The 14,630-nt window shown below is 38.6% G+C and overlaps 1 protein-coding gene across 1 annotated transcript; it reads right to left on the minus strand.

The window, feature by feature from the left end:
* Positions 1-1,652: 1,652 nt before the first annotated feature.
* LOC105299108 (60S ribosomal protein L15-like) lies at positions 1,653-12,063 on the minus strand. Its single transcript, XM_011370705.1, is given in 5 exon segments — positions 1,653-1,968; positions 1,970-2,258; positions 2,582-2,644; positions 8,296-8,398; positions 11,797-12,063. Coding segments are annotated over 5 exon segments (1,038 nt in total).
* Positions 12,064-14,630: the final 2,567 nt, after the last annotated feature.

Below are 14,630 nucleotides of genomic sequence, written 5' to 3' on the forward strand. Positions count from 1 at the left end.
TGCAGCTAAAATTGAATATCAGTCTTCACATACAGGCATCGAAGAGATTTTTTTTTTTTTTTCAGCCACGTCTGCACACACAAGATAGTAAACTCTATCTGTGGTGTCATCCTGACATATATAAATGGTGCTTCCTGCTGAGGCCACAGAGGCCCTCTTTTGGTGAGCCCCATCTGCAGTGCTCTGTGAACCTCACCCACAGAGACTAAGCCAAACTGTGTCACTGTGTCAGTGTCTGTGAGTGGCCCAAGCACTTCCTTTCTATCCAAGATTGCGAGCACCTTTAAGGGCAAGGATCACACCATAGCATTCTCTGTAGGATTCTCTGTAGGTTTGCCTAAAATGTTGACCAAATGAATTCCAGCCATGAGCTATCTTGGAGAACTTGTGAATAGTCTGACCTTGGGTTTGCTGCTGACCACGCTCACCCTCTTGGTCCAGGCTGACATTGACAGGCACTAATGTTGCCCTGTTAGAAAAAAAAAAACGGAAATTAATACTCTGAGTTCCCCTGTTTCAAGCTTCAGAATAGTAGTCATTTAATTACTAAAGCCAGTGGTTAATTAAAATGCCAAAGACTTTCTTTGGGGGAGGGTTCATCTCTTGCATACCTTTGTAAGGCCCTCCTGTTCTCTCCTTTCTTTAAACTGAACAGCACCTCTCACCACATGCTTCTCCAGCAGAATCTCCACCCTCTGCTTTACATCTAATTTTACCCATGTCTTTGTCCATTCCCAATGGTCTTGCTTCCTGATGTTGACTAATTGCTAAATTCATCTGTACCAAGGTGCTGGAGTCTGGAAATTTAACTTGAATTTCAATTGAGACTTGATGAAAACAGGAAACTGGCCCAAAAGAGAGAGAGCATTCTGGGACTTTTGACCTTTCTCATATCAGATCCCCCTTTGGACTTGGACTCAGAATTCTATTATTAAAGGCTGCTCGTAGTAACTGAATCTCTTTATCCAAACATCTTCCATTTTATAAGGTCTTCAAGGGAGAAACAGCCAGATGATGAACAATTCCCTGAAACTAGATAGAAATTAAGGATAGCAAAATTGTTCCTTCTCTTCCCACCACTGGCTGGGAGTTTATTTTTTAAAGAAATATACAGCAGGAGGCTAATTATGAATGAAATAAAAGACATCAAAAGAATCTTTCTAATTAGCTTAAATACTGATTGTTACCATCAGAAAATGAGTCAGACTAAAAGCACATGTAATTGCATTCTTCCTGTGTTGTGGGAAGACTAGGGATTGAGGAATTGTATTATGAGAGAAAGAAAGGACAGTCATGGTGAGATCCATCCTAATGAAGAGATGGTTTTGCCATCACTGATTGTGGCCTATGACATTTGCTTGAGTGAATGGAAAGTGTTTGGTACCCAGGAGGCTGGCAGTCTTCACCACACAGCCTGTACGTAGGTGGGAAGCACCATATTAATACTCCTGTTGACACATGACAAACCCACGAACTGGAAATTATAACAACTAGAAGTGAATCATTGATGTTTAGGGCCAACTGCAGGCAAAGTTGAGAACGACCTTGGTGCTGTTTCTCTTGCTGTGTTCTCATCCTACTTCCTTGATGCCTTTTTTTTTCCTTTGATTGTCCTAAATTATTTATTAGGTAAGAATTTTACAAACATTACATTAGTGGTAACAGTTTAGCTGGACAGTGTTGCTCCTTCTCCAAGCTGCATGGCGAGAACCAATAAAAGGATGGTGGAACTTGTGGCCCTTTCCGAGGCTCCGGTTCTTGCGGTCTGCAGACGTCAGCCCTCGCATCTCCCTGTGCTTGTGGACTATTTTGGTGATCCACTGAGTGTCAGGATTCCGTCTGATAGCTTTATGGAATGGATCAATGAGGATAACCTCAAAAAATTTGTATATGGAATCTTCACCAACCCAGTAAGAATTCAGGGCTCTCATAGCCCCGCAGTGGCGTCCAGCTCGCTCCTCGGCTTGGGGCAAACTGTAGCTGGCGAACACCGTGATGGACAGGCTTGCCGTAGGTTGCACCCATAGGACCTGGGCGTTTGCAGCAACTGCAGCGCACGTGAATCCTGTATATAACACAATCTTGCTTGGCCTGGTATCCCAGCCTGCGCGCTTTATTGGGCTGGGTGGGGCGGGGCGCCCTGTGGAGAGAGGGGAGCTGGCAGTACTGCCAGCAGCGCACCCTGAGAAGTGAGCGCGTGACCTCGGACTGCTTCTTCCTCCACAGCCCCTGCATGTACTTGTAAGCGCCCACCTCGGCTTACCGGATGGCTGCGGCCAGGCGGAAAGGCTTGATGCTTTTTTATTGCACAGATCTCCTATGAAAACTTCTTTGTGCAAATGTCTGTTGTCACATATTTATGCCTCTGTGTGATTGTTAATAATTGTTTTCCTGCTAGAGGGCATTTAACTATTAATTCTTATCCCTAATTATAATACAAAAATTTTCTAAGGGACTCTCCTAAATCCTAAATATCTAAAGGAGTTACAGGCATCAGTAATTAGCATGAATCTAGTAGAGGAAGAAGGAAGATGAAAACAAAGCCCTTCCTAGTATCCCTGAAATCTCACCACAGACCTACCTGCTCTGTGTAAGGCGAAGTATTTAAGAACAGGTAAAGTGGCAGAGAATGATCGAATTTCTTCTGATGATACAAATACGAAAGGCTGATTTATAAGCTTACCAAAAGAGATCCTTTCACAGAGTATATATTATGAGAAATTACTTGAGAAATATGTGATGCCCAGTTTGGGGATTATTGACTAGTAGAACTGATGTCTTCATTCAATCAAAATACAATAAACAAAACCAATTTTTATGTCATCACGTATTAAAATGTTCCTAATTACATGGCCTTAGGTTAGTAGTTTTTAATCTTATTAGTGTGTAAAAAAACTTTTGGGCAGTACTGTGAAATCTTTAGGTCTCTTTGCAGAATAGAATTTTTAATACATAAAATCAAACACTTAAAATTTCAGTGAAAAACCAATGTTATTTGAAAGACATTTATCAATATTTTTAAAGATTTGTGAAATTTGCTTTATTAATTTATTAAAAACAAGACCTAATACACAGACAATGACCACATAACTTCATATCAATAATGAGCACAAATAATATTTTCAGGTATTTGCAACAGCTATACTGTGATATCAAAATATTCGCGATTTCTAATGGAGATAAAATTATAGGTACCTTAAAACCTGTGGCTACCAGTGGCTACTAATTTATATTTATAATAGCAGGAAATATTATGTTTAATTAGAGGTTAATGAAAAGTTTGCAGTGGACTTACTGGCTTAACAGCCCGTCACCTCTTTGAGTTGTATGGTGTTAGAGAGAGAACACAGCCTTTGAATCACAGATCTGAGTTCCAGTTTCCATAAAGATTTTATTTCCAGAGTGTCTCAGTTATTTTACTTAACATTTTGTAATTTAGTTTGCTTGTTTTTAAACTAGGGAATATTGAATTCTTCATGAAGTCATTGAGCAGACTAGATGATATAACATATATTCAACATCTGGTACAATGCCTATCATAAAGTGGGAGCTCAGAAGTAACAACTCAGTTTGGGCATTTTTTTCCCCAACAGTCAAAAGGGGAAGAGGAAGTAGGTAAGATGATTTGTAAAGTTCAGTCTTGCCCTAATATTCTAGTTCTAGGTAATTTGCTGCCTGGGATAGGTATCGTACTTAAATTTCAAAAGAATTTGAGAAGGAAAATACATTGGAAAATGTATTTCATTTTATGCATATCCAAATCAAACCATAAATCTAGCTGTCTAAAATTTCTCAAGTCTGTACACTTCAAACCAGTTCACAGGAACTAAATATCAAAAGGTAATTAAAATTCCAGTAAAATAAGATAAGATTTTAGGATTTGTAATGCAGGCTTTTCTATTTTATGGTAACTTAAGATTTTAATTGCATTCTCATCTTCTCCCATGCAGAACTGAGAGAGAGGTGACATGCAAAGGAGCCCCTGCATGAGCGATGCTGAAGGGGAGAACAAAACCCTAATCTTCTCACAGCCTTACCCACTGCGTCCCGCCCAAGAGTCAGAAACAAGGCAGGTATTGGACACAATGGCCAATTTTAGGTGCTTTGCTGACATATCTAATATGAATTAATTGAAAAGAAACTTCGCATAATCTTTCCCCAGTGAGAACTTCCTTGAAATTTAGCTTCTTAAGTTGCCAAGAAGTTGATTTTTGAAATTTTTATTATTAAATCTTCTAGACAATCTTCACTAATTGTCAGATATCATAGAATCCACTAAAACTTATTTGAATATCACAATTTAAAATCTTAAAAAACATAACATACACCCCAGTAGATAAGGCATACATATTTTGAGTAATGAAACTTATTCAAATTTCTGTTTTCAGATTTGGGAAGCTACAATCAAGGTCACTTAAGAAGTAGGACTCAGTGTATTACCATTACTGTGGGTGTCCACATGGAAATTTAGAGGCATGGGCAAGGCATCAGATCACACTAGCTCCTACCCCTTGCTCTTCTATAACTTCTCACGCCAATGTTAAGAAACCTGGCTCCCATCATCTACTATCCATTTATTTATTGTTCAGTTATAGTACATATGTACAGAAGAATCAGAATTGGTATGCCTTACCCCTGTACTCCTGTAGGAAATAGCTTTACCAATTACAGTACAGTGTTTATCAGCAGTTCCTTTGCCTTTAATCTTATAGACTCCACCATTTCTAAATTTACTTCTATTAGCACCTTTTCCCCTCTACTCCCCTTCAGTGAGGTTATTTCATACATTTGTAACACAGGTTCTCTTGTCATAGTCTGGGTTCTTCCTGAGATTCCCCAGACCTTCTAACTATAAATGACATACTGTTGAATTGTACACTTGAAACTTATGTGATTTTCTTAATGTTACTCCAATAATTTTTAATAAAAAATTTGTATACATTAAGGTTCATTGTTTGTTCTATAAAGTTATAGGGGTTTTGACAAATGCATGTCATGCATCAACCATGATGGTATCACACGGAATAATTTTACTTCCTGACCAATCCCCAGACATCATCTAGTCAATCCTCCCCTTCTCCCTCTGAAAGCCTGGAAATGAATGATATTTTTACTATTTACTGTCCAGAATGTAAAGAGGCCTTATTGCAAAGGGGACTGACAAATTTTAAGCTCCGTTTATTTTCTTGCAGTGCCCTTTCAAGTGAATTCTTATGCCCTAATTAACTTAGATATTTCCTACAGGAAATATCTATGCAATTCTGAGTTTTTATCAGGAAGTTATATCCACTTATCATTGTTTTTCAACTTCCTTCTTGAGCTATGATTAGCTATAAACATGCTGAAAGGAATCATCTGCTAATATGCTTCGGGCCAAAAATATTTGTTTTGGCCAGTTCCAGGAACTCCATCAATAAGGTCTTTGGAAATATTGGTTACTTTGTGTCCTGGATGGGTGGCCTTTTTACTGCCTATTAATTCACAGCATTTAGGTAGCCTTTTACCAGTACAATGTTTTCAACCTCGATTACACATTGTAATTACACAGCGGACTTTTTAAAAACAATGATGTTCAGCTCTCTTAGAGATTTATATTCAGCTGACCCTGAATGGTGCCCAGGCACAGGTACTTTTTCAGAGATCTTTATGTGATAGTAATATGAGCTCAGTTTGAGGACCACTAGCATCTGTACTAGAACAGATGACCTTTGCGTCCATTGAACATGGTATTCAATTCTCCTTCATTACTCTCAGCTGCATGATCTTGGGCATATTGCTTAAACTTTCTGAGCCTAATTCCTCCTCCGTAACATAAGATGAATAGCATCAATACTACAAAAGCTTGTTTTGAAGTGTATATAATTTAACCCAATGTGTCATCACTTTTATAGGATTTAACAGGGATTTGACTCCAAGTATAACCTTTCTTTATGACTGTCTCTCTTATTTTTCTTCCCTGGTAACATTTTTTTCTTTTAATATTAGTGTCATTTTCTTTTGTTCTCCTAAAATGTAAATATGTACCCATTCTGGCACTATATATCCTGTCATAGTTGATGATAATCGCCATGAAAAAGCCATGGTTCAGAAGTCAAGAAACAGGATCTTGTATCAGCTGTGTTTCTCTCACTTGGTTCTTACTGTCTTTATACTGGATACCTGATAACCAGCCTCAGCTTTGACACCCTTCCTTTTGATTTTGGAACTATATTACTTTGGTACTATATTTCCACCCTCTTTCTTTAGAGTCAACCCTTTGAAAATCCCTGGTTTCAGTCTTGTTCTACCCATCTTATGGTTGAGCACACACAGGTGGTAATGGTGATGATGATTATGATGAAGAGGATAACTAGGATATTGTTTCCAGGACCCTTGACTGAAATTGCAATATAAAAAAAAGTTCGTTCATGTGGTCTAAGTGAGAGAACACGAGTTACATAAGCACCTTTCTCCATAGGCTGAGATAAGTTTTATGAATGTTTTTAAATTCCTTTGTGGTTGAATCAAGAGCTAATGCTTATGAGCGAGATGAAAATCTATTTTCTCCACTATTTTGTGGCAGCTCAAGAGATAATTTTTCAATGAGATTGTCCTGAGTTTATGACAAAGTCATGGATAAGCTACCAATATCAAACGAATTATTTTGAAAATGTCACTTTAGCTTTTGTTTTTAGCCCCTTATCACTGAAACAAAGAATACTTTTTATGATGAAATTTTAATTGAAAACATTTTTAGGCTGGAATCAGTGTGGACATAATGCCATCCCATTACACAGACACTGAAACACTAGATGTAAAGTTCAAATTAATGGGGGAAAGAAGATATAATCAATATCTTCACATACTGGTGATTTTATTCACATACTGGTGATTTATTTTGTTGTTATAGATAATGTACTCTTCAGAAGTATTTTAATCCATTAAGGACCATTTTGAATCCATTTGTGAAGTGTTCAATTTGAAAAAAAATAATTCAGCAGTAATATATATTCCCAACGCAAATATCATTAAAAAAATCAATCAATATCTCATCTTTAAATAGAGAATGGAGCATGCTGTACTTTACTCAGCAAAACACAATTCTCTCCCATGAAAAGTTGCAGATCAAACAATCTGTGACTTAGTAAACTTTACAACAACTAAACAACAACAAGGAAATGAGGGGGAAAGCTTTTCTTTAAAAAGATAGCCAAAGATCCTAAAACGACCTGGTTGACCATTTTCCTGTTGTGCTTTAGAAACGACTGAGGAGAAAATAGCGTGAACATCTATATTAATCCCTGCCTTAGTTTTTCAGGGAATTAAAAGAGGAGAAGCAAGGAAGGAAATCTTGGAGCAAGTAGCTAAATTCCACGATATCCATCAAAGCAGGGGACAACCATACATGATGTACCAAATGTTACCCTGTGTGCAATAAGGAGGGCTTGTTAAATTGGGAAGTCATTTATTACTTGAAGGAAGGATGCAGATGAGTTAGGGAAACACAAACAAATTTATGCTGAACATAAAGGAAACATTGCTAACATATAAATATGTAAATAATGCCCCAGTCTTCTTTGGGACAAAGTTTCAACTTTTCCTACCAATACGATTTCAGAGATGTTGGGGGAAGCAAAAATGGTTTGCATTTTAGGTCATTTAAAAAATTAAGTCAATGAAATAATTTAAGGCGGGTAGCCTAGAGGGAGGCTAATGAACTACGAAGTGGTTATCTTGTAAGTGTACACTTTCTGATGACTTCGTAAGAGCTTGTTGGCCTTCTCTCACCGAACTCTCAGAAAATTTGGCGAATTGCTGAGTCCACTCTGAGAGAGTTACTACCTCTGAATTCACTCCAAAGCTTTGTTCTGCTTTGAATTACTTTAAGTTCTGAAAGGCAAAACTGATCAGGGGAGGGTTAGGATTATAATTACATACAGGAAAATCGATATAAAATGAGTCCGAAGGAAGGTACAAAACTGGATGCCAGGCCCAAAGGTAGGAAGGACAGATGGCACACACCTTTGGTCCAAACCAAGCCCAAGATCTGGGGCAGGTGACTCATAGAGATTCAAAGGTCAAGCAATTAACCCAGGTGCAGTTGGCAGGCAGCCATCAGGGATCAGAGACATAGTTTCTAGAAGATGAGGATAAAGGGTGGAAGACCTAGACTTTGAGGAACTAGAATATCAAGCAGAGACATGAACAAGTAGATAGTAACTAAGACAATACCAGGGACATGGAAAACTAGAACCCAGTAGATTGGGATCTGTGGCGCCATGAGCCATCGGTGAGAATAGCTCAGCAGTGACTCACCTGTGGGTAACCAGGCCTCAGGCTGGGACGATGCCTGTAACAGAGCAGTTGTGGCTTGGGACGAGGAAACAAGATGAGGCTTCTGGCATGAGACAGCTACAATCTGAGGTAAAATCAGTGAGGAAAATTTATTCAAGTAGATAGGCAGAGGTGAGGGGCAGTGCAAAATGAAGAAGAGGTCATTCTAGCTGGGATAACTGCAAGGCCAATGTAGGAGGTGGTAGATGGTATTAAGGCAAGAACTGCTGAGGAGTGGCAGAAAATGAGATTAGAAAGGTAAGCAGAGGTCGGATCCTGAAAGGCCTTAGGTACCAAGATAAAGAAGCTCAGTGTCATCTTTTAAGAAATGAGGAGCCATTGAAGAACTTTAGGCAGGAGAGTGAACAAGTTCAGGTTTGTCATTGAGATAACTTATTCTGGTGGCAGCGAAGGACCAATTAAAAGAAGTTAACACCGGAGGAAGCCCATTGGAAGATTGCTGTAGTGAGAGATGCTGAGGCCTGAGCTAGAGCAGTGGTATTTCACTTATAGAAAGAAGAGAATAGATCCACATGTAATGAAGCACCTGTGAAGATATGAGTTTAAGTTATTTTGGGGCGAGAGAATTTAACTTTAAAGTTTGTTGGCAAGAAAGATATACAAATTTAAAAATGCATTGAGCTGTACAATTAAGATCTGTGCACTCCATTGTATGTAAGTTGTACCTTAATATATTACAAAAAAAAAAAAGAGAGAGAGAAAGAAGATTGCTAGAAGCCTGTTTCTAGCAGAGGGAAGGCTAGTAATGTTTGGGGGTGAATTTAATTTTTTCTAGGTAAACTGCTAGCACAGGACCTTTCCTACTTAGATTTCTTCAGAAAGGAGGGCCTGAGTACTTTACTGTGGACTGTTTATGCGGAGTGCAGGAGTGAGGGAAAGGCCTACTGAAGCGAACGAGAAGGGGAAGTCCACACAAGGAAGTGTTATCAAGTTAGAACCACTATGAGAAAGAAAGGTTGTTCAGTTCCAGGAAGCTTCTGAGGAACAGAATGAAATGCATCTTAGGGGAAATGTTTTTTCATTAGTTAACCCCCACTGGTCAAAGTTTTTCCTCACAAAGAGTAACTCTCCTATACTTCCGAGTGCATATGTGGACACCAAGTAGGTTCCTATGGTGTCCCTTGCTTTTGTCATCAACAGAAATGCCCCAGTGTGGGAGGCAAGAGGCCCACATTCTGCAAATGGAACACTGGGGGTGATGCTGAGAAGAACCAATCTGATTTCTACTCCTTGCTCCTGAGACCCATGCCTTATAGCTATTGAGAATATAGTATCGTTTTTTAGCTGTTGGTTCAGCATATACATCACATTATTGAGAACAACATCTTAGTCCTGTAGTGTTTTCTTCTAGCTAATGCCTTAGCTGAGTCACCAAAGAGGGAGAAGTGGTCTCTTCCAACCTACTGATAAGGTCTGCCTTTCCCACGAGACATATATAAGTTGAGGGATTGGTGTTAGTACAACAAAGCTATGTGACATAGGAGTCAGGGCTGCCTTTTTATATAATTTACTGGTGCCTTCTGGATCTGATCCTGAATGTATTATTTCTATCATTCTATCAGCAAATCAACAAATTACCTCAATGCACTTCTGACCTCATGTCTTGGTAACTACATCCACGATTAAATGGTAACAGCTGATCTCTATTAGTCTGGAATTTTGTCATCCCTTTTGACACTAGGGAGCAGAACTGTATGGTACCATCTTCTGCTGTCAGTACTGTGTTTCCCTCACTGTTTCTTAAAGATCCTCCTTATGCCCTACCCATGCATTCTTTTGCTCTAGTGAAGGGATAGCCTCTGGGCCCTCCCAGGGAACATAGACATGGGTTGGATTCTTACATAATAAATCTGCTTTAATATTCCAACCTCCCTGAGCTTTCTGACCCTTAGTACTACGCCAAGGAAGTTCTGGCATGTTCATCTCATTTCCTATGGACCTATCATATCTAAATTTCAAGAAAGGATCCCAGCAGTGTATTAATAGTGGTCCTCCTTTTCAATAAATTCTCCCTTATCTGGTTTTATATCTCTTCCCTCGGACCAACACTTTCAAGATCTACTCCTGCATGTGTTCTCTCAGTTCCTATGGTACATTTTAGCTACGTACTGTGATTCCTTCAAGTGTAAGCTATTTCCTCCCAGAGTATGGGCTGTGTATGACTATGTCAGCTGTGCTAAGACCTGACCTTGTTATTGGCCTAGGAGTAATGAGGGATGGTGGCTCTTGAGGGCATGCATCAGCTTCTAAGGCACCTGCATCAAATAAAGGCCTTGCAGGGTGCCCAGGCTTCTTTCTTTCACTTTTGGCTTCATGGAGAGTTTAGGGAAATATGAGAGATGAAGATTCTCTGATTCATCCAGGAAACATCCTCACCCCACATCTCAGAGTAGCCCATTTTTCTTACAAGGGCTTGGGCTCAAGCCTATATTTAGTTTCTTTTGCAATCTTGCTATCTTTAGAATTAGATTCTGTGCCTAATATTCAACAGTTTGACCTGTAGCTGCAAGAGATGAGTCTCCTTCAAAGCGTCTATGTTAGCCCTCTGGCTTTCACAGCTTTCTTTAGATTGACAGTTGGGTACTCTGAGCCTATCATTTCCTTTTTTCAAGGAGAATCAATAAAACAAAGCATTATCAAGTTAGCCACCACTATGAGAGTTAACAAAGCCAGCTACGACTATAACCTGATAGTTCACCTCCAACCTACATCTCATCTGAATAAAGTCACAAGTTAAAAACATTGCAGATTCTTTGCTTACACATCAAAACAATACTGAAAAAAATCTATGTGTTTCTTCCACATTAGATTAACAGCTAAAATATTTTACTCTAAGTTTAAGTTATTGAAAATGTATTTTCTGGCCAATTGTAAATATTAACATTAAAACAAACTATCAGATTGCTTAAAAATTTTTTCAATGGATTCTTAATATACCAATTCAATAGCCACAATGCCACATTAAAAATATGTGAACAAGATTATTTTAATATTTTATACCATTCCATTTCCTCTAGACCTCATTTCCATTCAACTTACCCTACAAAACATAATCTACTGTAATTTTTTGTGCTTGACTATCTTATATTGATCACATATACTTTGCAAAAATTATGTATATAAACGAATTGAAATTAGAAATTAATATTTCTTTGATAGCTCTAAGAAAAAATTTTATTCTGTATAGATTTAACGTTATTATAACAGAAAGCAACTTATTTTGCAAATATTTATAGTTATATAATTATATTTATAAACATAAAAGTAAACTTTATATGAACAAGGTTTAAGCAAATATGTACAGTCCTACGGGACGAGAAGTATAAGCCCTGCTGGCCGTCAGTGCCAGGTGACTTGAGTGTGTCCTGGATGGAAGTCACAAAAACTGGCTTTCCAGATGTAAAATGAGGGCTCCAGATGGAAAACCTGGGCTCTGGAGGAAAAACTAAAAAAAACTAGTACTCCAGACGTAAAACGGGGCTCCTGACGTAAAATCGGGACTCGACGTAAAACAGTGCCTTTAGCCGTAAAACTAGGGCTCCGGAAGTAAAACCGGAGCTCCAGGCATAAAACAAGTGTGCAGACGTAAAACTGGTGGTGTGAAAGTAAAACAAGCTTCCGCATGTGAAAACCGAGCACCAGACAGGTGTAAAACCTCCTTTCCAGGAGGCGTTGGTGCTCTGTAGTGGGGCAGAGGGATAGTGTGATGATGGTGCCACCAGTGCCCATCCCTGGAGCGCTCCCCAGTAGGAAGCCCGCAAATGTGTGTCACATCAGAGACCTGCCTTCAGGCCAAAGCTGGAAGACAAGCAAATGAGTCACACACGAAGCCCCGGAGCCTCTCCATCATCTGCTTCTGCGCTGGAACCCTGCTTAGGACGGGTGAGTCCCAACGTGAGCCCTCTTGGTTTCCTAAACTACATATTTTGGGGGGCTCATCGCAGGTGCTGGTCTTAAAAGTTGGGGTGCATGATGTGGGATTCAAACCCTTTGCTCCTCGGAGAAGCTTGTGGTTCTAAGTTCCCTCTCGACTGTGGTTGCCTAGACCAGAGGGGGATTTTATGGTGAGATTGTGTCCCAGCTTCTTCTATACACTTCAGTGTGGACCTTCTTTTGTTAGCCTGTTGAGTAGGAGTTGTCAGCCAGTTTTTATTTTTATTTCTTTTTCAGAGAGAATTGTTTCATATGTAGTGGTAGATTCAGTGTGTTCATGGGAAGAGGTGAGTTTAGGATCCTTTTATGTTGCCATATTGAATTGAAACCTCTGAAAAAGGCTCATAGATATGTTAGCACATTATCTGTATCTGGATATTATTGATTATTGGAATGAGATAGGTTTCAGTGGAATTCAACAGCAAAAAAAGTGGAGGATACTAGGTGTACAAAAGGTATATTAATTGTAGCTTATTCTCATTAATCTAAATGTGGCAGGTATATGATATGAATGAATAAGCAATCAGAGAAGTGGTTGGTAGGTGACAGCCGTCAGAAGACAAGTAAAAAGCTGCATTTGGATTTCCATGTGTATAGTAACGGAAGGCAGGGTCCAGAAAATATGTCTATTACAGGTTCATTCCCAGAATGAAGCTGAGGATCTGGAAATTCATTGTTTTAAAACTACTCATGCTTGCTTACCCTTGGAACATTTTTATATAACCCAGGGGCACTTGTACCCCATTTTTTTTGTCATGTTTTATAAATATCATTAATTTCATCATGATCATCATTTGACCCATAATTATTTGTCGTGTTTTATAAATATCATTAATTTCATCATGATCCAATAGAGCAAAAGCGGTGAAAATAATAGAGAGTGCTTGTAAGTGGGGTTGTGCAATTATATCAGAAATGAAAATAGAAATCACGATAGAGCTAATTTTTTCTTTTTCTTTCTTTTTTTATTATTAAAAATTATTGGGGGTGACATTGATCCACAAAATCCAATAAATTTCAAGTGTATAATTCAACAGTAAGTCATATATATATTACATTGTGTGTTCACTGCCCATAGTCCATGTCCATGAATTTCTGTTTATCATGTTTGTTTGTTGCTTTTAGATTTATAGCATACATATAAGTGATACCATGTGGTTTTCAACTTTTTCTGTTTGACTTATTTGAGCTAATTTTTTTTAAATAGCAAGAAAATGAACAAAGTTCATGTCTGTATGCAGTATAGGAATAATTTTGAGAGAAGAAAGGGAAAATCAAACAAATGTGAGAAGTACCGATTGGACTCTATCAGCAATATCAGAAAAAAGGACAATGAAAGTGTATCCAAAGGAAAAAAGAAAACCAGCCTTTTAAGCATGTGGCAAGAGGATTCCCATCCCCACTGCAGATAATTATTATATCATGAATTTGGGAGAAGACATGTATGTGTTGGACAATTTAAAGCCTAAACTTGGTGACAGTGCTTGGATGAACTCTTTCGCAATCCATTAACGGCCTGGTAGCATTTGCACAATATCAAAATGAGGGATGAGTCAGCCTGTACAGGCACCTGCATACTCTGAGATAACCAGAAAAGGTGTTGCCAGCCTCAACAGACCTTCACAGTGGCTCTGAGTGGCCACCTCTACTAACAGTGTAGATTCCTGTGGGTTGTACTCATGCTATCTCCAAATTCACTAATGATTTATTACACTTCACACCCTGGTTTTCTGTTGTGGCGGAATTAAGAATGGAACTGTATTCCCACTCTCCTCAAATTGGTATGGGGAGAACATAGCTCAGAGGAGACAGCTGGGGGAGAGCGAGGCGTGGTCGGTGGGGCTATGGAGCTGCAGTGTCAGCTTTTAATTAACAAACCAAGTAGACATTTTAAGCTCCTGTATTTGGGTGTGTTTGGTTTGTCTTAATCTTTATAGAGGATATAAAGATAGTAATTAGCTTTTCCCCATCAATGAAGCCCTTAGAGCTCTCTTCAGCCTTTGTGCTTATTTACACTAAACACAATTCAGATAATACTCATTTAAAAAAGTTTCTAACATGTCAATTATATATTCATTTATTCATCTATTTGAGACATATTTATTGTGCAGCTACTATGCACTTGGCATTGAAAATAAAGTGGTAGTCTAGATGGTGATTGCCCTTACGCTTATGGAGTTTAGAGCATCCTAGGGCAATAGATGTTTAAAAAATTAGTGTAATAAGTACTTGTATTGAGTTTTGAAGAATAAGTTTTGGGTACTGTGGTAAAGTATGACTTGTCAACTAGACTGTAATTGCCTTGAAGTCAGGGACCGTATCTTACACTTCTTTCGAGTTGCTCTGTAGCTCCTAACATAGAT

Source organism: Pteropus vampyrus, unplaced genomic scaffold, assembly GCF_000151845.1.
Source record: "Pteropus vampyrus isolate Shadow unplaced genomic scaffold, Pvam_2.0 Scaffold172, whole genome shotgun sequence".
Lineage (NCBI taxonomy): Eukaryota > Metazoa > Chordata > Mammalia > Chiroptera > Pteropodidae > Pteropus > Pteropus vampyrus.